The following is a 26,953-nucleotide window of genomic DNA, read 5'->3' on the forward strand; positions in this document are numbered from 1 at the left end:
TGGCAACAAGATCATTTATCATCTTTCATAATTGATAATTTCAAACTAATTTCAAACCCATAAGTAATTATGAGAGACTAGAACTTCGCTTAGCTGTTAGTACCCCTTCTAATAACATCTCTCAAGTAAACACGTCAATTATCAAAATTTCCACCAATATTTTAGACCAACATTATTGCATCTTTTGGCACATCAATTTAGCCATATGTTGCATCAAATTCCCAACTAAAGACAAAATTAACACCCCAAAATACTAAAACTTCAATAGTACCAAATCAATATTCACAACTTCTTCCTCATTTCACAATAACAATGGCATCTTCTTCGTCAATCCTCTTCTTCCTTGTCTCACTCATCACCGCCGTTGCCGCCATTGATGACAATCTATCAGCCTACGAAGCCTTGGAAACCTTCAATTTTCCAATGGGTATTCTTCCAAAAGGTGCTTTAGGGTATGAATTGAACGAAAAAACTGGAAGTTTCAAGGCATTTTTGAATGGGAGTTGTAGTTTTTCATTAGAAGGGTCTTATCAGCTGAAATACAAGCCTACAATTAGTGGGTTTATCTCAAAAAACAAGCTTACTAAACTTACTGGGGTTAGTGTTAAGGTTTTCTTCGTTTGGTTGAATATTGTTGAAGTGAGAAGGAATGATGATGAACTTGAGTTTTCTGTTGGAATTGCTTCTGCTAATTTCCCTATTGATAATTTCGAGGAGTGCCCGCAATGTGGGTGTGGATTAGATTGCGTCAATCATGTTCATAATGATCAGGTAAGGTTGATTAATGATGATATTAGGTCTTCTGTTTCTTCAATTTGAGGTGTTTTAATTTGTGGGTTTGTTTTGTTTTGGGGTTAATTTTAATGGGTTTTCTTTGCATTTTAATGTTTTGTTGGATCTTGCTGTGATTAAGCAAGAAAGATTGAATTAACCCTTGTTGTATGTAAATTTGGATAACGAGAAATAATGATATCATAAATCTGTTTTGCTTTGATGTTGTATAGTTTTTAATGGTTGGTTGACTTTATGCTTTGTGAAATTTATTGCTTGAATGTGCATATCGATTGTTACTTTGTTAGTACTGAATTACCAACAGGTACTTGAATCAGCCGGTAAGCGGTTGTTCCGAGCACTATAAATGCTTCAGGACTTGTTTGGTAAGTTTCCCCCGGTTCATTTCCAAATTAGTCGGAGTCTAGTATGCTTACGTAGTGCGTTCCTACAAATAATCCTTTTGTGGATAGAGAAATAGGATTGATGTCAAACCTTTTATCAAAAGTTGTTGTGATGCTGTTTCTGAATTTTAATCATAAAACTTGTTAAAATATGATTGGGTTTGATTGAATTGTTGAGTAATCTCTCTGCTATTGAGGAAGAGAGTAGGAAACTAATTCTGTTCAGCTACAAATTAACTTTTTTGTTGATGAAGGAACAAGATTGAGACTGTTTCAATCTTAATTAAAAGATTATTTTGTGCTGTTTCTGATGTTCTTGATGGTTGTAGACTTGGAGGGGGAGGGAGATAAGGGTTAGTGCTTTCACCTTGTAAGAAGTTGTAATTAACTATCAATTGCACAAGTTTGCTGGAAGAATTAGACATTTGTGAGAGTGTGTTCTCCTCCTAGAGGATCAGATTGTTGATAAATCTGATCTTTACCCTGCTGTCACTTCTTTGGATTTGGAGGATTTTCTTTGGTTGGAAGTACGAATTCTTTGGAAGCAAGGCTTTTAATTCTTGTAATCTTGCAGAGTTAGTAAGTACTCATTGTTGAAAAGATGGAGATGATGCTAGGTATTTGGTAATAGTCTGATTCCTCAAAATGGAGGACGTTAGCTTACTTGGTCTTCCTTATGTTTGAAAAGGAAATTTCCAAAGTTTTTATAGGGTTCTTAGATTACAAATATTATTAGAGACCTAAGTACACAACTTATAGATAGAAAATTAAGTATGTAGGAGAAACATGTCTTATGGGAACTTATCAGTATTATGAAACCAAAGTCACCAAACTTCATACAAGTCTACTTCCGTTCTTTTGGAGTTTGTTAAGGGATGTTCAAGAATGATAGGCTTAAAGATTTGTAGTGGCGAATGGAAGGCTTGTTAGTTCTTGATGTTTCTTCATCTTGTGGCTTACTTCATGATCATGAGGTCAATAATTTTTCCAATCAAAATATGCAGTTGGAAAGGGGTTCGAGTATGTTTTATGGAGTTGGTTGGTGCTATTGCTTATAAGCTTGCTTTCACTTCCCCACCCAATTCCCTTCCATCCTCGAAGCAGTTAGAGTTCTTAGGCATTTTTGGGTGGAGAATTAAGGGGGCGTTTGGTTCACGAAATATAGGTATGAGGTATGGGTTTAGAATGACTAAAACCCATACCATATGTTTGGTTGTCAAAAATATGAATTTCAAACCCATACCTCAAACTCATGAGGTATGGGGTTTAGAAACCTTGGGGGGAGGTGGGTTTGGCTCATTCCATTCCTTTAGGTATCAAATAGAAGGAGAGAATAGTGAGATATTCCATTCCAGAATTAAACCAAACACATGGTATTAAGTATCAAGTTCCAACCTGATACCACCTTAACCCCATTCCTGATTCCAACCCCATACCACTCTGTGAACCAAACGCCCCCTAAGGTCTATGTGTTTCATTTTTGGTGGTTAAGAGGTATCGTTAGTCAGGATCTCATTTGATATCCCTCGTTCATTTGCTTCCTTCTTTAGCTTGTTCATTCAATAAGATTATCTTCGTTTAAAGATTGGTCGTTTGTGGTTGGTGCTTAATTTTGTTGACTTCACTTGCTTTTACGCTTCATTAGTTTATTTAGGCAAGTTGGGCCTCTCTAATTTTTGCATCTTCACCTCTCCCCTTCTTGATTTACTGTGTAGTCCGTGGTGGGTCTGCTTGCCCGAGGATGTTTGCTATTGTTGGAATTATCAGGTGGCTCTTTAGATTTAGCTTCCTTTAGATGTTGCAGATTTAGTTCTAATGTAATTGAACCTTGCTTTGAGTTGATGGAGCTACTAGTATTATTATTTTTGAATTAGGGGAATAAAGCAAGGAATCAATTTTCTTTGTTCGGATAGGACTTGGGGGTGGGGGAGAGAATAGGAGACTTCCATACTCCATCACCTTTTTTCCATTGTTAGAAAGATTTGGAAGGAATATGTAAGGTCATTCCCTTACCCCGCCTTCCATTGCAAGGTATGGGACTTGACTCCCACATCGGTCATATGGGGGGTTGATGTTGGATTTATATAGGACAATGGGCTCTCCTCCCCTTGAGCTAGTGTAATAGATTAACTTACTGCAATTATAATTTAAGACAATATGCAAAAATGAAGGCTTAAGCTTAAGTATTTGATTCACTGATGATGGAATTACAACGGATAGGCATAACTTGAGGTTATGAATCTCACAGTAGCTTTAGGCTACAAGTCTCTCATGTGTTTTCACTAATTTCTGGATGATCTCTACTACAACATAACTACAATACATATACTCAAGACTTAACTAGAACATGTGACATTAATTAACTAAAATGGAAACCCACAATGGTTATGATTAAAGGAGGCTGCCTTCTTTCCTTAACTTCCCCTTAATTGGCCTTGTCCTGTTGCTCATTGTTCCTTCTCACAATTGACCCTTGCTGCTGCCCCTGTTTTGCGCGCCTGGAATACACCAAAAGTGGTGGTTGAATTGGCCCCTTAGCTCTGTTGACCTCATTGACCCGTTCCATTACATCACTCCCCCCTTTGAGCTTCACCTTGTCCTCAAGGTGGAAGGAGGGAAATCGCACATTGACTGCGAACTCTTCCCAAGTAGCATCGTACGCTGGTAATCCCTTCCAAGTGAGCAGCACTTCAAGCACGAAAACAGGGCCTTTCTTAACGGTGCGCACCTCAAGCAACTCTTCCGGTTCCACCAACAATTCCAAGTCGGGGGAGAGTTGTGGTGGAATCGTGGGCTGGCATGGAGAGTCCCCCAATGCTCGCTTGAGTTGTGAAATGTGAAAGACGGGATGAATCTTGCAATGTGGCGGTAATTGTAGTTTATAAGCGACTCTGCCAATGCGCTCCAGAATTTAAAAGGGGCCGTAAAATCTAGCAGCCAACTTCTCGAATGGTCTCTTAGCAAGCGATTTCTGTCGGTATGGTTGCAATTTAAGGAACACCCTTTCCCCAATCGAAAATTCCTCTTCTCTCCTCTGTTTGTCCGCGTACACCTTCATTACTTGCTGGGCTCGGTTCAAATTCAATCGCAGCTCTTCCAATATCGCATCCCTCTCCATTAACATCTCTTCAAGACTGCTAACCATGGTTTGGCCCGCCCCTAAACGCCACAGCTTGGGCGGATCTCTCCCGTAGACCACCCGAAAAGGTGTCATCTTAGTAGAGGTGTGGGGTGAGGTGTTATAAGAGTACTCCGCCCACGGAAGCCATCGAGCCCAACTCTTTGGTTTTTCCGCAATGAAACATCGCAAATACATCTCAAGGCTCTTGTTGACGATCTCCGTTTGACCATCAGTTTGAGGATGGTAGGCCGTGCTTCTTCGGAGATGCGTTCCTTGCAATCGAAATAACTCCCTCCAGAATATACTCATGAAGACTCGAACTCGATCAGACACTATGGATGCCGGAAATCCATGAAGTCGGACAATTTCCTTAACAAAGAAATCTGCCACTTTGAGGGCGTTAAAGGGGTGTTTGAGACCAATGAAATGGGCGTACTTCGACAGGCGATCCACCACTACTAACACCGCGTCGAACCCTCGGGATAAGGGGAGGCCCTCCACGAAGTCCATCGAAATATCCTCCCAAACGGCCTCGGGAATCGGAAGCGGTTGAAGCAATCCTAACGGGCTCTTAGTGATAGTCTTGCTTCGTTGACAAACATCGCATTCCCGAACAAATTTAGCCACATCCTTTCTCATCCCGGCCCAGAACCAATCAGCGGCGAGCCGGAGATAAGTCTTGAGCTCACCATCATGGCCTCCAATGGGGGAACTGTGATATTCCTGCAAAAGTGAAGCAATATATTTTGAATGGTTAGGCAATACAATACGATCTTTATAAAAGAGTCTATTCCCTTCAATGTGAAACCCTTTAGGCCCATCTTTTCCTTGCTTCAAGCCCAACATAATCTGGCCAACCCTTTATCATTCTCCAACTCCTTCTCTAGATCAGCCCAGTTCACATAGCAAGAGTGAACTAAGGCCCCAAACTCAACCACTTCATCTTCTTTCTTCGTCCCCTTCACTGGAATAACCAGAGCTTCGTCTTTGCGTGACAACGCATCAGCCACCCTGTTGGCGGTGCCCGGTTTATACTGAATGGTGAAATCGAACCCCACGAGTTTCCGTAGCCACCTTTGATATTCACTACTAACTTCTCGCTGCTTAATTAAGTACTTGAGGCTCTGTTGATCCGTGCGCACGACGAATGATCGACCCAATAGATAATGGCGCCACTTCGCCACCGCCAAAGAGATAGCCATTAACTCCTTCTCATAAATCGATTTGCCTCGAGCTCGCACCCCCAGGAGTTTACTAAAGAAAGCAATTGGGCGATCTCGCTGCATCATCACTGCCCCCAATCCGAAACCAGAGGCGTCGGTTTCCACCACGAAACCTTCGCGGAAATCAAGGACAGCCAGGACCGGGGCTGTGGTCATGGCGGTCTTCAGGTTCTGGAACGCTGCCATGGCCTCCTCCGACCACCCGTAATTTTCTTTCTTCAATTGAGCCGTGAGGGGGCCCGCAATCTGAGCATAGTGTTTGACAAACTTGCGATAATAACCCGTTAATCCCAAAAAACCCCTGAGCTCACGGAGATTCCTCGGAATTTCCACTCCAAAATTGATCGAATTTTATCTCCATCCATGGAAACTCCCTGCTTAGATATGACATGACCAAGATATGCTATTTCACCTTTCCCAAATTCGCATTTCTTATAGTTAGCGTATAATTGGTTCCAACTTCTGAAGGACCAATTGCAAATGATTGATGTGCTCTTCTACTGCCTTGCTGTATATTAAAATATCATCGAAAAAGACCAAAACGAACTTCCTTAAATATGGCCGGAAAACATCGTTCATAAGTGATTGAAACGACGCCGGCGCATTTGTGAGGCCGAAAGGCATCACGAGGAACCCATAATGCCCCTCGTGTGTCCGAAAAGCCGTCTTGTGAGTATCGCACGGTCGAACCCGGATTTGGTGATAACCGGATTTCAAATCGAGCTTGGAGAAAACCGTTGCACCATGTAACTCGTCTAGTAGCTCATCAATAACCGGGATTGGATATTTATTCGGAACGGTTTCCTTGTTGAGGGCCCGGTAATCCACACAAAACCTCCATGAGCCGTCTTTTTTCTTCACGAGCAAAATCGGACTTGAGAAGGGGCTTGAAGACGGTTTGATAATCCCGGACTCGAGCATCTCTTGAATAAGCCTTTCAACCTCATCCTTCTGAATTTGTGGGTACCTTTATGGCCTCACACTAATTGGGTTGGCCCCATCTTTAAGAACAATTGAATGCTCATGGCCCCTTTCTGGTGGCAGCCCATTTGGCATATTGAAGACCCCTTTAAATTGGCCCAAGACATTCATCAAGTACGAAGGTGGGCTGACTTCACTTGTGCTTCAGTTTGATTGAATTCGACCCAAAGGCCTAGCTTCTCCTTTTTTAGCACCCTCACCATGGCCTTTAACGAAACTTGGGTCTTTTCAAGAGTAGGATCTCCGGTAAGGGTCACCGGCACCCCTCCGATGTTGAACTTCATGATATGAGTACGCTAATTAGTCACCACCGGTCCTAACTTCTCGAGCCATTGAACTCCTAAAATCACCTCGGCACTCCCTAAAGTAAGAGGAAAAAAATCCTCGGTGACGGTGATACCTCCCTTCAATTCCACCTTGACCCCCTTACACACTCCCCTACCACGGATTGTATCCCCATTTCCTAAGGATACCGCAAATTCCCCACCTTGTGAGATGGGTATGGCCGCTTGCTCTATTACCGAAATAGCTAGAAAATTATGAGTAGCCCCGGGATCAATCATCACCACTACTTCTTGCCCTTTTACTACTCCTCTCAACTTCATCGTTTTTGGGTTGTGTATCCCGATCACCGAACACAACGACATGCCTCCGACCTCTTCCGACGGGGTGTCACTTTCCAACTCCGGCCCTTCGTCCTCCAACTCGACTTCACCCTCCGCCACTATCAACACACTAAGCTCCTTCCTTTTACAACGATGTCCTACACCCCACGTTTCATCACACTTAAAGCACAACCCCTTCGCCCTCCTTTCCGCTAACTCAAACTCGGTCAACCTCCTCGTACCCCCGGAAACACTTTGACTTGGACCCGACGTGGCCCGGCCCAAATTCACGGACCCTTGGGACTCAGGAGCCTTGGGCCAGGGTTTGGGCGGCCCATTGCTGCTAGGAAGCTATGAGGCCCCCTTTACTTAAAGATGGGTTGCCTTGTATTGGGCCAGAGTTTGAAGGCCCAGCCGTTGATCCACCCCTCCAATTACTTAATGGCTTCTTTCCCTGCTGAACCCGATTCTTCTCTTCAATCCTCCCTGCCATTTCCATGGCTCTTTCGAGGTTAGGCGGGTTGAGGAGTCTCAGTTCCGATTTCACTTCCTTGTTTAACCCGTGGATGAATTGCCCTAACATGATACTCTCCGGCACGTCCTCTAGCGGCGCCGCCATCTCAATGAATCTCCGACGATATTCCGCCACCGACCCCGACCCCTCTTGCGTGACCGCCAGCCACTGTTCGTGGAGTGTTCCCGAATAAGAGGGACGGAACTCGCTCAAGGCCTTCTGCTTGAGATCCGACCACCCATAAAAGGGCCACCGCTTTTGCTCCCACTGGAACCATTTCAGAGCGGCTCCATCCATCGCTACTACCGCCACCTCCATCTTTTCCTTCTCCGTCAACTTGTAAAAATCAAAGTACATTTCGGCCCTCGTCGTCCAATTATCGGGATCTGACCCGTCGAAGAGTGGCATTTCCAACTTCCGGTGCTTCCAGTGGCCGCCACCACCGCCGCCGCCGCCATCTCCGCCTCCTCTCCAGCGCCAATCCCCTTGTTCAAAGGGTGGCCATTCTTGCTCTTCATACGACTTCTCTCTAACCGGCGTGAGGTTATTCCCCAAACCCAATCGAGGGCTATTCTCTTCCACCACCGGAATAGGTTACGGATTTCCTTGTGGTTGAGGTTGCCTCGTTTTCTCCAGTTCCCCCTGCAATTTGGTGATCTTCTGGCGATCGATTGCGGCTTGTGTATCGACAGTGGATCGGAAGCGAGCCAAACGATCCTCCACCTTGTCAACGGCGGCTGCTACGATTTCCTCTGTCTTCTTCCTTTCCTCCGCGATTTTTTGTCTCTCCTCCTCCATGGCGGCCCTTACGGCTGCCGTTACTGCTCGCAACAAGTTGTCGTCCGGGGTTTGTAATTTCTCCACGATTGTAGCCATCTGAGCTTTCAAATCTGCTAGCGTTCCCTCCAGGGCGTCCACCCTCTGCAAGGTGCTGTCTTCCTTTTTTTTTTTTTTTTTTTTTTTTTTTTTTTTTTTGGAACTGGGTGGTGGATTCCGGTGACGATGGCCGCAAGACCACCGCTCTGATACCAAGTTTGTAATAGATTAACTTACTGCAATTATAATTTAAGACAATATGCAAAAATGAAGGCTTAAGCTTGAGTATTTGATTCACTGATGATGGAATTACAACGGATAGGCATAACTTGAGGTTATGAATCTCACAGTAGCTTTAGGCTACAAGTCTCTCATGTGTTTTCACTAATTTCTGGATGATCTCTACTACAACATAACTACAATGCATATACTCAAGACTTAACTAGAACATGTGACATTAATTAACTAAAATGGAAACCCACAATGGTTATGATTAAAGGAGGCTGCCTTCTTTCCTTAACTTCCCCTTAATTGGCCTTGTCCTGTTGCTCATTGTTCCTTCTCACAATTGACCCTTGCTGCTGCCCCTGTTTTGCGCGCCTGGAATACACCAAAAGTGGTCGTTGAATTGGCCCCTTAGCTCTGTTGACCTCATCGCCCCGTTCCATTACAGCTAGCTTTTGGGGTGGCTCTCCTATTGTCCTATATCACCTTTCCTTTCTCTCATTTTCCCCACCCTAGCCCCCCTTCCCTCCCTTTTTTCCATGATAGCATCCAAACACACTTATGGTGCTATATTTGCCCTTGCATCAATGGTTTTGTTCTTAGGATAGTTTCTTGGTTACTATAGGAACTTATGGAGCTACATGTTGTTTAGCTGGCTTTCCAATTTTCCATGGTCTTTTTGCAGAGGTTTAACTGGTCAATCTAAAGGTGTTTATTCTTGATGATGAAGCTGTGTGAAGCTAGTTAATCTCAATTGTATACAGGAGCTTTAGTTTTGACTAATACATCAAATGGACCTGTAACACTTTGCAGTCACTACCTGTTTAGTTCTTCAATGTTGGTGTTTGAAACTTTGAATTGTTCTCTCATAAGACGCTTCAACCATGTAGCTTTCAGTCTTCAATCATTTTAGAGGATTCAGACTCAAAACTTTAAGCATTTGGGGTGACAATCCAATTGGTGTATGGTGATTCGGGGTTAGGTCGACTCAGCCTGTGTTCCTTGTAATATTGTTTAATTCTGCTCTTTAGGTGCCTCGATCCAAGGCGTTTGAAGTTGTTGGCTTTGCCCATCCTTAAATAAAGGACTCTAAATTTTCCAGGAAGTACTTCCTGTTAAAACGAAATGTAGAATGCATAGAGCATACGTATAGTATGTGAGCCATGGATTATTCCAGTTTAAGTTGTTGGTGAATTTGGTTGGCAAGTTAGGGAGTTGAACATTTGTTTCAATTAATCATGAGTTTGTTGTATGAAGTACTTTTGTGATTCTTGCTAGTTGCATAAATCCCATGTCTTTTCACAACTGAAGTACTTCGAAAAATCATAGCTATTTCGTTCTGCTTTTCTTTTATGTTCTAAAGTTATTCCGCGTGTGTTGTCTATTGCAAAGGACTCAGATTTTGATGCCCTCATAGAAGGTCTGATTCTGCTGTTCCAGAATATGAATATTGATTAAATTTGTCAATTATATGAGGTGTGACTGTGATAGTTGTAGTTTACGAGCTACATATACTGATACACATGATCTTGTCAGAAACCCAAGTTTTTATCTTCTTCTACTCTCTTGGCTGTGAGAAGATAGATTGGAAACTTGGGGCATAGATAAATACTTCCCAATGTGATTGAATGGTTGAAAAAACATAACCCGAATACATAAGACTGGCTGGCTAATTCACGGCCCAGCAGGTTCCGTGTGTGTTATGCTGCTGCTGCTGTAATTACATCGTCAGCAGCTGAAATGATGAACCGTGCATGAATTTGTTAGGAAAGGACATTCAGCTTCCATCATACAGTACATGGTTATTCACACAATCAGTCTTGAAATGATTTACAACTTAAGAGGGCAAATGATGTAAACTAGATTCGATCTCATGTCTTGTGTACTACTGATCAATAAGCCTTGAATCATGATAGTTAGTTGGCATCTACAGATTAGGTCGATTGTGAATTAGCCTATGATCAGGGGTGAAAGTTAATACAAGTCCAAGCCAACCCGAGCCAAATTGCTGGATTTGTTATTCTTTTTGAGAATCGATGGGTCAATGTTGGGCTTGTAAAGGTTTCGGATTAAATCCTAACTATTTAGTCGTGAAATGTCAAATTGGATGCTAACTTAATCCAAATTTGGGAAGGTCAATTTCAATTTCTTGACATTCTATATCGGATCTTGTAATTAGGGTTGCAAAACTGCAAACTGTAGTGACTTCCATGACAGTTGTTAAAAAAAAAAACACAATTCTACAATTACGCTACTTTCTATCAAAATTATATACTTCCTCCGTTTTCTTTTACTTGCAACATACCTTTTAGGCACGCAGTTTTAGGAGATGATTAGTGAGGGTAAACGAGCGATTTTATCGATATAATTTTTACACGAAGATTAGAATAGGGTTAAGTATCATTTGTAAAAATTATAATGAATAATTTATCCGTTTACATTACATAAACTCGACCTCAAAACACGTGCCACAAGGCTGTGTTGCAAGTAAAAAGAAACAGAAGTACATATCGTTCATGTTTGCTTGTTGAATGGTTGGAGTAAGAATATGGTGAAAACATAAGCCGCTAATTAATGGTTCCATTAATATAAGGTAAATGCCGTAAATATACTAATTTAAATAAGTTGACGTGAGCGGTATGTAGGGATTTTGATAGAATGTAGTGTAATTATGAAATTGGTTTGTTTTACTACGTAGTAATTTTCACAGAAATTACTCGTGCAATTTGTATATCAACTTTGTGTCGGGCAATTCATTTGAAGTAAGTGACTACGATCAGTATTTCTGTAGCAGCTAATAATAAATGTTGGAGAAATCATTGAACACGAGCTAATCATCGTGTCAATGGTTTAATATGAAATGCATCTTTTGAGATTCCTTTTAGAAATTATGGCAATCTATGTAGTAATCTCTACGAGAGACAAAATAATTGTAGTCCCTAAAAAAATAAAAAAAAAAAAAAAAGAAAAAAGACAAGATTGTAGTGTGATGTTTGGAGTTTTGGAAAGACAAAATAATAGAGATATTATTCATTCAACCTATAAAAAGCATAAGCCATGTTACTATGTTAGGCTTAGCCACTGTGTTGTAATCTTGTGTTTCCTACTTTCCTGGCTGCTAACAAAGAACAGGGCAAATACAAAGTATCTAATTAGCGATTTCACCAAGTTTTTCAACAAATAATCAAATATCTAGCATAAAAAAAAAATTAGGATATTGTTATATAAAAAGAATTGTGAGTTCTAGTTTTCAAAAAAAAATAAAATAAAATAAAATTGTGAGTACTAAAATTGTCACTACGTCACTACTCTTTCCCTAATTATTACAGAGTACTTACCAGCCCTTTTCCCTTCTTAATTCTCGGGGTTTTTTTTATACAATACTTTGTTTTACCGGGCTAGTTTGACTAATCACTTTATTGACAGACTATTAATTATGATTATGACTATTCGATCAAATAAAAAGTGGTTGTAACTTGTAAGCCAATATCTAGCTATGTCGTATGCAAAATTTTACTTCGTATTACAATACTAAATATAATACTCCGTAATAATTTTATGATGACATATTATGATTAAATTTAATGCTCCGTATATAATATTTATTTTTTAATTTATTAAACATTTTAGGTATACGGAATGGAAGTATTCTGTACCAAATTGTGAGTTGTTTATTAAGAAAGTCAAATAGTGTAATTCTTCCACATTTCATTCACTCATTCTTCCAACCTTTAACTCTCATTGACCAAAGTTCAACCAAGGGGATGCTCCCGAGTCCTGACCCCAAGAGTATGTTGGCCCCTCCAAAAGTCAACATTAGCTAATGGGTAAGATCGCAAGACAATTGCAGTTGAAGATAACTCCCAAAGCTCAAATTCGAATTTAATTGTTACATACTCTCTTTATCTAGAATTCAACACAACTTTTATCAAAAAAAAAAAAAAGAATTCAACACAACTAAAATAAGTTTATAATATGGGAGTTATATACTGTTACCCATTTGTTACTCCGTTTATTTTTTTTATTAATTATAACATGTAAACTTTTGCATTGTTCATCAATCATCTTTAACCAAATTCTTTTTAATTGCATTAGATTTTTTACATATATTTTCTTTCAAAATAATTAAAACTTTGTATTGAAAAATACAAAATAAAAAATATAAAATAAATGGCGTACACATATTATATACACTTCCTCCGTTCTTTTTTATTCGACCCGCTTTGACTTTTACACTATTCACCACCCCTCCTTTAATTATTTTTTGTAAATAATTAATATGTAAGAAAAAACATATTCATGTTGGATCTTTTTAAATTCGTTTTAATACGTACTATCATTATATACTTCCTCCGTTTCTATTTAGTTGACGCGTTTGATTTAGGCACATATATTAAGGGCCTGTTCTCTTACGTTGAAGTTCAGTTCAGTTCAGTTCAGCTGAGTTCAGTTCAGTTCAGTTCAGCTCCTAATTTCCTTCTCTTATAAAATATTCAGTTCAGTTCAGTTCAGCTGAGTTCAGTTCAGTTCAGTTCAGCTGAGGTCAGTTCCGTTCAGTTTAGTTCAGTTCAGTTGAGTTCAGTCAATGAGAACAGGCCCTAAGGAGAGGAGAGAGAGTGATAGAGAATGAAAAAGCAAGTGGGGTATCTTGTAAATGCAAGGTAAAAATTTACCCAAAAAAGAAACGTGTCAACTAAAAAGAAACTTCCTAAAAAGGAATACGTGTCAACTAAAAAGCAACGGAGGTAGTATAACTTTTATATATTTTACTAATGAGGAAATAAAGTTGTTAATTGTTAAAGTTTCGTATTGACAAACGTGATAAGAGAAACAAGTCAAGTAAAAAAGAACAGAGGAAGTACTGTATAATGTTTGTGTCTCGCAACTACTATATATAGCATGTTAAGCTGTAATTGTCAACTACTTGTACGAAGGAAAATTGGTCACGTCTACTCTAGCTACTATTTTATTCTAGCCAAATTAGATATTCACTTAATTGTGCCTAATTTAAAATAGTACTATGTCGTATATTGATTTATATATTGAGAGGTGAGATGAACAGTGTTGTAATGATTCATGAACCAATTTAGGAAATTCTTGGACAGGAATAATGTTAGGCAATTATTGCATTATATGATAAGAATATGCTACGTAAAACATAATTGTATGATACGTTTCGTCATTGATATGAACAAGATAAGAAAGGAAATAACTAATTATTCTATTATATAGATATAGACATATAGTATTAGTTCCTTCAATTATACTACCTAATATTCCCAACCTTTCTATAAACTGAAATGCTATTTTATACTTCATATGTTGTTGATTGAGTACTTTTCAAATGCCTAAGTAACTATAAAGTCCTTATACTACATTATTTTGTGTTATATTTCTATGATTACAGGTATTTAATTATCAATAATTTAAAAAATCGAGCATAGCTTGGATATCTTCTAGTTTCAATCTATTTCTATTGAAAAATGTACGAAATTAGTTTTTTCCGTATCTAAAATAATATTACTTAACAACTTCAAAGAGAGATGGAATATTATGCCCAGGCCACTTAAGCAAAGATGTTGTTATATATACCCGGGTGTACGGTACACCAAAGGTGTTTGTTTGCTCATTTATTATAAAATGAGCAATAACCATCGAAATGAGCAAACAATACCTTTGGGTGCACCTTGCGCCCGGGTGTATATAACAATTTCTACTTAAGCTAGCTAGGTTTAAATTGTTCAAAGGATTAGCTAGGTTTAAATTGTTAAAAAAATATATTAGGATTTTACTTTATCAAATTGTCAAGTCAAAGCATAATTATTAAAAGAGGCAAATTATATGAGTACATCCAAAGTTGACAATTCCTATCTACGTACTCTTTCAATACACAAACTTTGTTAGGCGGCAAAGACCTAGTCCAAGTACATGTGAATTTTGCAAGTGCACTTGTCTATATATTCGCTATAAAACTTACCAAGTCTACAACTAGTAAGATTAGCAATGGGGGTATCAAAATGTATCATCCTTGAATCAATCGTATGCTTAACAGTCTAGAGCACGAATTCATAATGTGTACTTCCTCTATCGCTTTTAAAATTGTATATTTGAAAATTTTTTGAGAGAAAAATGATCAAATTGTAAAAATTAAAAGTGACAGAGAAAGTAACTATTTAGAAAATTCCCTCGGTTTCAATTTTCAAAACTCTTGATTATAAAAACTAAGTACTCGTATGTGTTTTCTTCACACGAGTTTATTTAAACTTTTACCCTAATTAGGTTTGATGTCATCGCTTTATATTTATATTCTTACCCCTCGAATATGGTCTTTTGATTAAGTATATTTTTTAATAACATATAGTACAAATACTATTGAGATTACATACTTTAATATAATTGTCCTCATTTTGAATTGTGCCTCCCAAATAATTTGGTATGCAATAATGCAACAACGTGATCCATTAAAAGTGGCAACTTAACACGGAGCAGCATACAAGTCGTATTATATATAAATCGACTCTTTACTACTTAAACTTGCCTCTAAAGCAAATTTCAACATGATAACGTTCAATTGAGCCAACATTTGCAACAAATTACGGAAAACACAATTTTCAACTTTTTTTAATTTTGCACAATAATTAATGATCAATGGAATTATATTACTTTTATGTCAGAGACAAGTATCATATTCATATTACACCATTCAACTTAACAAATATACCCGTCAAAAAAAAAAAAAAAAAAAAAAAACACTTAACAAATATAGGCTCTTAATCAATAGGCCAAAACCTCATTGTTAACCGCTTAATTACAATTCAAATTCACAGCATATAATTGGCAGACGTTAAATGAAAATTGTCCAAATTGTTACTGTAAAATGTAAATCCTCATAAGAATTCTCATTAACCATTTTTCTTTTAAGAAACAAACCTCATAACTTCATAGTCACTCAAAGAATTGAGGACATAACAGTCATGAATCACAAACAACAAAAACACACAATTTCTCTCTCTTTTCCTTAATCTTCAATTTGATAATCTCACCGACGGTCACACACGAAACCGTAAACGGTATCATTGATCATTTCTTCTCTTGTTTTTCATTTTGATTTTTTTTTTTTGGTCCAAATAATAAAATCTATTGAGATCTAATCTTCTGCTTGAGAAAAATCTCACGAAGTTCAGCAACATCAATCTCAGCCGCACGATTAGCCGGTCTGTAATACCCAGTTACCGGATCTGGGACCCACGAATTCTCTGCTGACCGTCCGATCTCTTCTTTCGATGGTTTCTTCCCACTTCCTCCTACTCCTGCCACCCCTTGTGCTGCCGCAGCAAATCCTCGTCTGTTCATTCCCAATTTTTAAATTAAATGTTAATCGCTTTTTCTCCGTTTCAAAATAATTGACACAATTTTTTAAAAAAATTATCTCAAGGTGAAACGATATTAATTGTAACTCTGGGGTGGTATTATTCGTGAAACATAAAAAAATCAAAGATGCAACTAATATGTAACGGAGGAAGTAGTAAAAATGACGAGTTGGGCTTACCTTTGAGAAGCAATGGAGACGTTGTCAGCAACAAGGGACAAGATCACCTTAGCGTTGGATAGAGAGCGAGCCATTGGTACTTTCTTTTTGTTTAAATTTTTTTATTAGAGAATTACAACAAGCGAGAATCAAATGTAAAAAAAAAACGCCGCCGTAGAAGGAAGTTCTAGTCCACCAAAACCTCCGTCGACGACGGCGGAAGAAAAGAATATGTAAGCTTGCTCTTTGTGTTGGCCTCTGTTTTTTATTTTTCAGTGTTGAAGGAGGCTGTTGATTGTGGAGATGGGTTTTTAGACGGGGGAGTGAATGGGGTATATATAGAGGAGGGTTGAGGAGTGCAAGTGTAATAAAAGTGGAGATATTTTATTTGATTAATAAAAAGAAAATGGGTGTGGTGTAGCAAGTGGTGAGAAATGAGAAACGAAGGTGTCCCAGTAGGGTTAGTAAAGGACTGGGTCAAATTTGGGCGGCTTTTTTGGGGGGGTTTTCATCGCCTTCTAAGGGTACTATAAGGTCGTTTTACGATGACTTTTATTTCTGTGCCACTAGTATTTCTCTACGAGTCTACGTATTTGTCCCTCGTACGGAGTAATCGCCATCTCTTATCTCAGGTACTAATACATAGTAGTAAACTAGTAATTTATTCTCATAGTTATCTTTTTGTTTACATGGTCTACCTAAAATTGTCTTTCTTATTACTCCATACTATTATTTACATGTCTTATTGAGTTTGTCTATACTTCATACTACGAATAACAGAGGCAGGGACTATTACGATCCTTCCAATTTTTCCTCTCATCGACTTTACCTAGCTTAGTCAAAAATATATAAGATGGAGGAATCAATAGACATTAATTACAACTACATGTTGTTATTAATTAGGTACAAGTAATAAAATAAAGGGTTAATACTTGAAAGGAAGTTCGATTTTCATAATCCTACACTTGATGAGCAACTGGACATTACGACTTGATCTGATCTGCTCTAATTATATACATAGTTTTAATCAAGAATCAAGATAATTATAACATCCAATACTTTTGTTTTATGGATTAAAGTGTGTTTTAAATTGCTTAACAATTTTATTAATTAAATGTTATCATCATCGTCACAATCATACAATATACTAACAAAGATGGAGAATATGCGATTGGATTTCACATCCCGATTTCCCTGTGTAGTACTTCCTCCGTTTTCTTTTAGATGCAACGCACACTTTTTCACGGTATTTAAGAAATGTGGGGTTCACATGATATGCAACACACACATACTTTAAAATGGGATGAGTGGTTGTTAGGAGTGTAATTTAGTGAGCCATGTGCTTTAAATAAGGAAAATAGTATAATTTTTCCCTAAAGTAACTTTCCTTTTATAGTGTGTTGCAAGTACCGTGACATTTCCTTTTTAAAGAAGTGTTGCAAGTAAAAACAAAACGGAGAAAGTATGACTATTACTCAGTATCATCTTTATATAACCTATGTTGGTATAAGATCTTATTAGGGAAACAAACCAAGCAAATTGTTTCGATCATTGTGGTACTACTACAAGAATACAAGGTCCTTCTAAATAACTCTAAGATAAAATGTACTGTATAATCATAATAATCATACTTAATAAACTTGAACATTATAAATTATAAATTAGTCTGTTAGTATTTGTTTTTGTTTTTTTTCTAAATGGAAAGCATAAACCCAATAAGCTACATACCATTTCAATTGAAATATTGTGAATCAGCATGTTGCCACGTTCATAGTGAACCAAACATATTACCTCATCAACTTTTCTTTTTATGGGAATCACAATTAACATTAGTTGATACATAGCTAGGGAATAATAAACAAAAAGAAATGAAAATAGACAAAAAAAACAAAAATCATCCATCTCTTATGTGATACAATATTAATCGGTCCGTTTTATATGCAGCTGACCATACCGTGTGGTCACTTACAAAAAAACAAAATAATCTTTATAATACTGATCAAGTAATTTTGTAATAATGTTCGAGTAACCCTTATAACACTTTCAGCAAAATCGCTTTCGATCCTTTATAAATGAGAGGCAGCAAAATAACAGAATACAAGTAAATAAAATAAAATAGTAAAGCCACTAAATCACTAATTATGGTTGGAAACAGCAGAAGGCAAGTTGACTACACAATTAGAGGTGAGAACGGAGGTAGAACCGTAGAAGTTTCAAGAAACAACCAAATGAAAAATGAAAAATAAAGATGAACCATACACGTGTAAGTAAAAGTATAAGGAGTAATAATAAGAAGCGGCGTAGGTTCTGTGTATCTGTATCTTTCGTTTTCGAATCTCCTAAATAAATACTATCAAACCAAAGCTTCTTGTTATCCCGTAGGACCACCCTGCCTTCCTCGTCGACCTCTGTTCTACTCATTATTTTTTTAGACTTGATTTTTAACATACCACTTATTTAGTTGCTCCTATCACTTTCACTTTTTTTTTTTTTTTGAAAGATCACTTGTTTGTTTCTTTTATAAACTTGCCAGTTTTTGCCCTTGTAGTATGATATATTGTGGTGTTGGTATGTTGGGGTCGTCATGCAACTACATAACTTCAAATATATTCTAATTTTAGAAACTCAATACGACTTGGAGTGTAACAATGTTTTGATGTACTACATCCGTTTCTTATTACTCGCAACAAATGGGTATTATTTGTGAGATATAAAATATTCATTTGTTGCAAGTAATAAGAAACGGAGGTAGTATACAAAGTTTTGATCTCAACATTAATGTTTTGCAAATCATAATAGAGAAGAATTAATCTAAATAAGATTTAAGTGGTTTACCTTCTTCTAGACTAAGATTATGAAATCTAGATTTAGGAAGTAGACGGTTGGTTACGCTCTTTGTCATATAGAGTAACTCCAACTTCAACCACAAACCCGCAACAGTCGTCCCCTTGGCAATCTCTATCAAAACTTCATTAGAGAGACATAATTGAATTGCCAAAAGAGCCTTCAAATCAATCTCCTCCTACTTATCTATCGTCATGCCCAAAGGCTTTTTATATACATCTTCAAGAGCCTTGTAATAGTCACTTTGAACCAAAATGGCTTTCATCTTCAATATCCATAGGCCAAAATGCAATTGCCTATCGAATTTCTCAATGTCAAATTTCTTGGACATAATTTAATCAAACTAGTCTATGAATATACTTGAAACCTAAGACCTTAAATCTAACTCTAGATTCCAATATGTTAGGAAATAAGAGTGGAATTGTGTTTGATTAATGCGGAACAAGTCAATGAAAAATAAGGACGAGAAAAACAATAAAGAAGATAAACAAATTAAAGAACACAAGTATTTACGTGATTCACCCAAATTATACCTATGGATTCGAGAGTTTCTTCACTATAATGGAGAAAGAACGAGAGAATAATACAAGGAGTCCTTTCATTAATGGCTTTCTAAGGTGTACCGTCATCTAATTGATTAACTACTAAATGGTCCTTTTAATATACAAAAAAACCTTAATAAAGCCCTAAATTGTTTCCCAAATATATCTTAACTAGCCCTCACGTGGAGAAATTAGATTTTAAGAAAGACTTATTCACACGGATTACATGGTCTTGTGTTGAGAACCACACAACCTTGTGAGATCGTGAACTAATAACTAATTTCAACTAGGAGGTTATAGGTTCAATCCCCCATTGAGCAATTAGAGAGAGGGGGTTTCCTTAGCTTGCCTTTTCTCTCCACTTTCCCAAATTACCTAGCCAACTAACCCATAATCCCAAGCCAAAAGTCAAATAAAATGTACTCATTTTATTTTTAAACACTTGTAACACTTGCCTTTTTAATAATTAAACAACTTATTACACTTGCATAAAATATCACTTTTCATGTATTGGCCACTTGTTCTCCTAAAACCATGTACAAATATAAGTGTTGTAAGTACTCGTAAACAAGGAGATTACTTATCAAATTCCTTAAGGCTAGTTCAAACAATGATTCTTACATAAAAGTGTTAACAAAAATCTACTTTGTTAAACATTCTTATATAAAATAAGTGTTTGACTTGTCTAAAGCTTCAAAACCTCATTCAAAAACTACAGTCAAAGACACCAAATTTCAAGTACATCATAAATCAATATAAAATTACAAAGTACCTCATGTATTAAAGTTATGTTTTGTTAATATGAACTTATCTGATAAGAGTTGATTACATATAATTACCCCTGATCTTTATGTTATATGTAAAACTAATAACCCTAATTAGACATGTTCATTCGTTTTCTCTCTTTCTCACACACACACATGAGCCCCTATCTTTATCCCCCTCTATCTCTCTCCTCTTCTGAATACCCGTTTTCTCTCCCCACGTTACTATGTTTGTGGAACGGAGGGAGTATTTTGTTAAAGTTGCACAAAAGTACAAAAACACACCCTAAAAAAGGGCAGACTTGAAAGATGTTAAAAACTCACTCAACCAATCATTTTAGACCCAACACAGCCCAATTAACACAAACCTCCTCATTTACAGCCCAACCTTTCCATTCCCCAAAACCCAAAAAAAAGCCCAATTACTCGCTTCATCTTCTCAACCTTCAACTCAGCTCAATTCAATTCAATTTCTGCGCAGAAGCCATAACAGTATCTCACAACACAGAAATTACGAGCTCAAACATCAATGGCGGAAGTTGCAAACCCTGGAAGTGACGTTCCTCCTAATCAAACAATCTACATCAACAATCTCAACGAAAAAATTAAGCTTGATGGTACTTCAATTTTGCCCTAATCTCTTCAATTTTATCATTGTTTCTTGTTTTGATTGATTATGGAATTAATTGTTTTGTAATTTGATTGTTTCAGAGTTGAAAAAGTCGCTAAATGCAGTATTCTCTCAATTTGGGAAGATAGTTGAGGTATTAGCATTCAAAACGTTGAAGCATAAAGGTCAAGCTTGGGTTGTTTTTGAGGATGTTTCTTCTGCTACTAATGCGCTTCGTCAAATGCAAGGTTTTCCTTTCTATGATAAACCTATGGTATGTAGTGGAACTTGTTATAATTTTGGATTTTGATTTTGTGATTTTGATTAGTGTTGCCATTTAGGGTTCAACATATTGCTTTCGTTGTTCGATATTAATAGTCGCGTTGATTGTGTACTTTGAACAAGTTATGCCATGATTGAATTTAGTTTGAGGGACTAGGATTGTAGGAGTTGCAAAAATTTGAGTTTGTCATTAATGAGTTTGAGGGACTAGGATTGTAGGAGTTGCATTATTGTTAAGCTAAACTAAAGAGGATATTGAGTAAAGATTGATCAATTAAGAGAGGGTTCTGTTCAACATTACCTCAAAATCCTTGGGTCAATGTCATGAACTAATTTGTTCTGTTTGGACTGTAGGTGTTTTGGTCTAGTTGGCATTTTATGTTACATAATTCGAAGGCTAGCAGGAGGAAGTGAGGTCTTTGTTTCAGTGTTCCTCTTATTTTAGTATTGGGAGTTTGATTTTGGAACAAAATTTCGGTGCACCTTCAATTTTTGTTAGAGGTGCTTTGTAGTGTGTAGGCAAGAGCTAAGTTAAAAATTTCAATTTGGGACCTTTTTAGTAGTGTTTAGGGTTTTTTTGGTGGTCATGATAGTATAGTAGTAGTTGCAAGTTTGGGACTTTAGCTTGTTTTTTTTTTTGGTTGCATTATAGAGCAATTCGTTATGCCATCACAAACGAGAAATTAGTAAAGACAAATGAAGCAGGGGAGAGTGCTTCAAATTCTGGTGTCAAGTACTTGTAATTAAATGGCTCTGCATTTGTTAGTTAAAGAAACTTTTCAAGTTTCCAATTTTGAACAGCACAAATCAGACGTACTTGTCGTGACAACAGTTTCTGCCTGGCAGGACATTTTCTGTGGGATTGTGGGAAAGGCAGTAGTTTTTGAATTGCTTATGGTTACAGACTTACAATTGCTGTGTCCTAATCAAATTTCAAGCTAGTTACAGTAACTGGCCGCGAACTTTTAGTTCTTTATATGTTGGGAACAAAATATTTTTAATCCTAGATTACAGTCAACTGAGTATTGCAAACACACATGCACAATAACAGAAATGCACAAAGTAGAACTTTTTAAGCTTAAACGTTCTAAAGAAAATTTCCAACTAAATCATAATCTGCTCTTCAAACATTCTGAGGTATCCCTAAACTAAACAAGGATGTTATGTTTCTAAATAATGAGATTAAAATGATGAGCCGTCAAGTATACGTTTATAACTGAAATGGGGGAGGGTAATAATTGGAGGTTTTATAAATTTGAGGGGAAAATTTTTAAACGGATATGGGAAGTAGTTTTTTGCTGAACCCATTAAGGTAGAAATGAAGAATTATTGTAATCACTGAGAAAGTGGAGAACTGAGTGTTGGTGTCCTTGATGATGGGTACAAAAGGCAATGCGATCTATGTTTTGCTAAGGGTTTGGCTTAGGTTTTAGAGGTGTTCACCAGCTCAGCTTTGTGTTGCTTCTATGAAGCATACTCTCTGTGTATTTGCTGATTCAGTGGCCATTTACTGTCTCCTCTATAGTAGTGATGTATATTTTTTGGTTAATGCAGAGAATACAATATGCAAACACCAAGTCAGATGTAATAGCAAAAGCTGATGGTACTTTTGTTCCCCGAGAAAAACGAAAGAGGCACGAGGAGAGAGGTATGCACTTTCATCTCTTTATGTGTTCTGTGCTACACTAAGTTTCCATTTCAAAATGCCGCTGCTAGTTAATTCTAAAGCAAAGGTGACAAGCAATTTGCCCAACAATGGATTTCTTGTCATAGAATTAGTTCGGTCAGGCACCCTAGATTTACTAACCAAAAAAATGAATATATAAAAAAATTGATTGAGACAGACAAGTTTTTGGATAAAGTCTTCTCACTGATTCCGATCTTTACTAAAAAGACTTGCTTTGTAAGTTTTTTTTTTTTAATAATTTCATCCCAACAAGGTAAATCCTAATTTCTTACCTCGTTTTTAATCCCTTATAGGGTGGGAGCAATGTCACCACATATGTGCGGTATCATAGAATCTAATGTTATCCCTGCTGCTAGAAAGATTAATTAGAATGAAAAGGAGGTGAGTTGTGATGTTACTGATGTCTAGGTGCACCATGATAGTTACTAATTATTATCAATAAAGTTACGTTGTATCTCCCTTCAACTAAATCAAAATTATCAAACATAGTTTCTGGCCTTGTTACATGCTATCCACATCAAGTTACTAGTCTCGTATATGGAGTTGGAAAGATTCTTCTAGGATTTTTAGGAAGTTATAATAAAAAAGGATGACTCCACCTCTTATTTTTATAAATAGGTATGTAGATGCAATGAACAATGAACGTATGCACATCAATAACCTTACAGTCACCTTAGGAATAACACAATGATATCCTTTTTCACTTTCCTTCCCCATCTGAGCCAATTACATTTGTTACATTTGTTGCATGCATATAAATTTTATGATGGTGATATCTAGGTCTATTTACTTTTTATTGAGCTGTGTGGCTATTGCCTATTGGCTAATATGAAAATCCCACCTCCATGGAATGGTTCACCGAATAGGAAAAGGGAAATTCATTGTCGTAGTATTAGGGAATATCAAAGACTGATGACATTATTTGCTGCTGTTGGTAGTCAACCATGAGGGTTCTTGTGAATTTCTCTTTTGGGAAGAAATTAGTGGGATCATAATCCAAATTCTAACTATCCAGGGTGTTCCTTTTCTATCTTTAGGGTTCTTTTGAATATTGTTTTCGTCCTTCTTTTTCTCAAAGTCACTTATAATTGTGTGTTTGTGTGCATGTTGCACATCCGTCCACATCTGTATCAAATTTAATTGCTTCCAACACTAGGATGATTTGTATAGCTCTGCTAAGGTATTTCTATTAAGATATACAGTAAGAATGGAGACTAATAAAACTGGTCTTGTCCTATCTTGCCCCATCCCCCCTTCTCATTACCTTTGATATCTTACTGGCAGCCTTAATCATGACATGCGCCCCTTTTAATTTTATTTAGCTATTTGCTACTGGCTTTTAAAAGATGCAGTACATGTATGTGATTAATAATCAAGCTTGCTTTACATTTTCATCTGATAAATCACACCTAATCATAGGTAGGCTTAAGCAATTAAATAGCTAGCGAATCGGAAAATTGCACCCGTGTAACTAAGGTCATCTTAGGTTAGATGTTAGTAGAGCAATCCATATTAAAGCTTAAAAGCACTCTAAGGCGATAGGGGTCCTGTTGCACCTAGGCAATCTTTGCTCTTGTCCAACATATTTTACTCCTAATTCCCTACCATTTCCTGTAGAGTGTAGATTAGTTGTCTCCTCTCTTAGGAAATTGAATGTGCTTTGCCATAGAGGAAGGTATAGATACCGATACCGATACCTCCTTAAAAAGATTTCACTGAAGTCTGTCATTGAGAAATGCTTGTATGCGGCGGTCATAAATCTGTGGAGTGTGGGAATAACTTTATTGATGAAACTTACTTCTTAATCTCTATCATCTTCTACTCTCCTGTAGAATAGTTTTTAGTTGAAGACAAGGCATAAAATGAATGTTATATCATTGAGAAGAGTAGATAATAACTTCAGCCTAATTTTTGTACATGCTCATGCATATTGATTGTTAAACTTGAAGGGCATGCGAGTCTGACATGATTAATGATTAGTTATTATAGGCTGCAGAAAAAAGTCCTTTCTATCGTTGTGTAATGCGTTTATTACTGCTGATTGAAATGGTTTTGAATTCCATAGAAAACCAAATTGATAGCAAAGTTTGAGAGCAATTAAAAACCCATGGAACAAAAAGGGAAAGAGAAACTTTGTCAGATTGTGTTAGATTGATTTTTTAAATGATTTCAAACTGGTGCTCTCTACTGTGAGCATTTAACAGCTGCTCCATGTTGGATGTTTCATGTTAGTTACTGAGTTTTTTACTGTAATTCTCTTAGCAGGTAAGAAAAAGAAGGAACAACAGGATGCTAATCAAGCAGCTGTAGGCATGAATTATCCGGGAGCATATGGTGTAGCTCCTCCTGTAAGTCATTTTATTTGTATATATTTCATCTTGATGATTTTTTACCTATACTTGCATTAGCATTTGTCTCTTTGGAATTTAAGTAAGTTCTGGTGTTTTTTCTTGTAAGTAGAAAGAGCATTTTGTAAAATGGATAATTACCTTAGAAAACTTGCTCATTGAGGTTACAGGCACTAGAAGTTATAGGTTAAACCCATGATCATTGATTAATTTGGTGTTTATTGTAGATTATTAAAAATAGGAAGGAAATGAAAAGAACGAAAAAAAAAAGAGAGAAAGAAATGCCTCACTAAGCATTGAGGAACTATTTTTGTTTTCACATGCAGATAAAATTCGAAGTGATGTCTTTCTGTAAGTCTGTTCCTATAGTGTGTTGTGTAGTGTAGTGTAGTGTTCTTTCATTTGCAGAGAGTGAACTGCACTTTTGCCTTTTCTTATTTCTTGGAGGGCGATATTGGAGGAGACGGTATCTGAGAACTCTGTGATTGATTAAAACTTTTTTTTTATACCACTTTTAATAGGGTGAGAAATGACATGTACTAAATCATCAACTGTAGCTTAATTGAGGGAAATGATTTTGGTGTACGAAAAATTGATTTTGGCACTCATTGTGAGAGTACAATTTTCTATATACTTTTCAGTTTTCACACAGAGGTGTGCCAATATCAATCAAAGGTGTAACAAAATTAGTTTCCCTCAATGGAACTAGGGAGGGGAAGAATGAGTGGGCTAGCAAGCTAGCAACTACCATTGTTGTACATTAACAGCTGATATTTCTTGTTTCCTTAACCCCAATTTACCAAAGAATTCATGCAATAATTCAACAATGTCTTTTTTTCCCCTTATCTAATTCAATTTTGCTGAGTATTGCAGCTTTCACAGATCCCATATATGGGTGCAAAACCAATCGTTCCAGAGGTCCCAGCTGCACCAAACAACATTCTTTTCGTTCAGAATCTTCCACACGAGGCAACTACATTGATGTTGTCGTTGCTTTTTAGACAATATCCTGGCTTTAAGGAAGTGCGTATGGTGGAAGCAAAGCCTGGCATTGCGTTTGTGGAGTATGAAAATGAAATGCAATCAACAGTTGCAATGAACGCGCTTCAGAATTTCAAGATGGTTGAAAATGCTATGTTAATTACATATGCAAAGAAATAGATGAACAGAACATCTGTGTTTAGCATTGCATGCACTTGGATGGCTTGTGCTTTAAAAATTTTAAGTTGTAGTGTTGTTTCTGAGCTGCCATGCATCCTTCATGGTTTTTTAAGGCACATTGATTATATATAGTTCAGGATGTAAAATTTTAGCTGGATATCTATTTCTGCAACTGCAATCAAATCCAAATAGTATTGATTCTGGTTCTTGTGTTTCCTAATTTTCTGAAAATGCATGCATCTTGAATTTTACCTTACATATTAACCTACAGCTTTGACAAATTATTAACCGTTTGGTTTTAAGTTTTTCATATTGGATTTCTATCTCATTTATGTTGCCTCTATATATTTGGGCACTGAAGATGTGATTGTAGCTTCGCTCGCAGATCTCAACACTATATACCAAATGGATTCGATGCTCCTGGTGTCCAATGATGAAATGTAGTGACTAAATGCTTGAGCTTGAGAAAAGAGCCAAATCCTTACTATTTGATCAACAGAGGCCTAAAATTAAAATTGGAAACTCAA

General features: G+C 37.1%; 3 protein-coding genes across 4 annotated transcripts; 2 read left to right on the top strand and 1 right to left on the bottom strand.

The window, feature by feature from the left end:
* The first annotated feature begins 312 nt into the window (after nucleotides 1-312).
* LOC145616823 (uncharacterized protein At5g01610-like) lies at nucleotides 313-819 on the top strand. Its single transcript, XM_081671547.1, has one exon. The coding sequence runs from the start codon at nucleotides 313-315 to the stop codon at nucleotides 817-819; it is 507 nt and encodes a 168-aa protein (XP_081527673.1).
* A 14,705-nt stretch (nucleotides 820-15,524) lies between these two features.
* On the bottom strand, nucleotides 15,525-16,506 carry LOC145617514 (late embryogenesis abundant protein Lea5-like). Its single transcript, XM_081672223.1, has 2 exons — nucleotides 16,210-16,506; nucleotides 15,525-16,005 (listed from the first exon to the last, which is right to left on the bottom strand). The coding sequence occupies exons 1-2, from the start codon at nucleotides 16,281-16,283 to the stop codon at nucleotides 15,798-15,800; spliced, it is 282 nt and encodes a 93-aa protein (XP_081528349.1). The 5' UTR covers nucleotides 16,284-16,506; the 3' UTR covers nucleotides 15,525-15,797.
* A 4,292-nt stretch (nucleotides 16,507-20,798) lies between these two features.
* Nucleotides 20,799-26,629, top strand: LOC145617561 (U1 small nuclear ribonucleoprotein A-like). 2 transcript variants are annotated; one of them, XM_081672275.1, is made up of 5 exons: nucleotides 20,799-20,955; nucleotides 21,050-21,222; nucleotides 22,785-22,878; nucleotides 25,180-25,265; nucleotides 26,139-26,629. In XM_081672275.1, the coding sequence occupies exons 1-5, from the start codon at nucleotides 20,868-20,870 to the stop codon at nucleotides 26,424-26,426; spliced, it is 729 nt and encodes a 242-aa protein (XP_081528401.1). In that variant the 5' UTR covers nucleotides 20,799-20,867; the 3' UTR covers nucleotides 26,427-26,629. The 2 variants fall into 2 exon arrangements, with proteins under 2 accessions (XP_081528401.1, XP_081528402.1); XM_081672276.1 differs by having other exon boundaries at nucleotides 25,183-25,265.
* Nucleotides 26,630-26,953: the final 324 nt, after the last annotated feature.

Source organism: Chenopodium album, chromosome 26 (assembly GCF_948465745.1).
Source record: "Chenopodium album chromosome 26, dcCheAlbu1.1, whole genome shotgun sequence".
Classification (NCBI taxonomy): Eukaryota; Viridiplantae; Streptophyta; class Magnoliopsida; order Caryophyllales; family Amaranthaceae; genus Chenopodium; species Chenopodium album.

Coding starts and splice junctions, on each gene's coding strand:
- LOC145616823 (XM_081671547.1), top strand. CDS start 313: ATGGCATCTTCTTCGTCAATCCTCTTCTTCCTTGTCTCACTCATCACC.
- LOC145617561 (XM_081672275.1), top strand. CDS start 20,868: ATGGCGGAAGTTGCAAACCCTGGAAGTGACGTTCCTCCTAATCAAACA. Junction 20,956..21,049: donor CGAAAAAATTAAGCTTGATG/GTACTTCAATTT, acceptor TGATTGTTTCAG/AGTTGAAAAAGTCGCTAAAT. Junction 25,266..26,138: donor CATATGGTGTAGCTCCTCCT/GTAAGTCATTTT, acceptor TGAGTATTGCAG/CTTTCACAGATCCCATATAT.
- LOC145617514 (XM_081672223.1), bottom strand. CDS start 16,283: ATGGCTCGCTCTCTATCCAACGCTAAGGTGATCTTGTCCCTTGTTGCT. Junction 16,006..16,209: donor GTCTCCATTGCTTCTCAAAG/GTAAGCCCAACT, acceptor GGGAATGAACAG/ACGAGGATTTGCTGCGGCAG.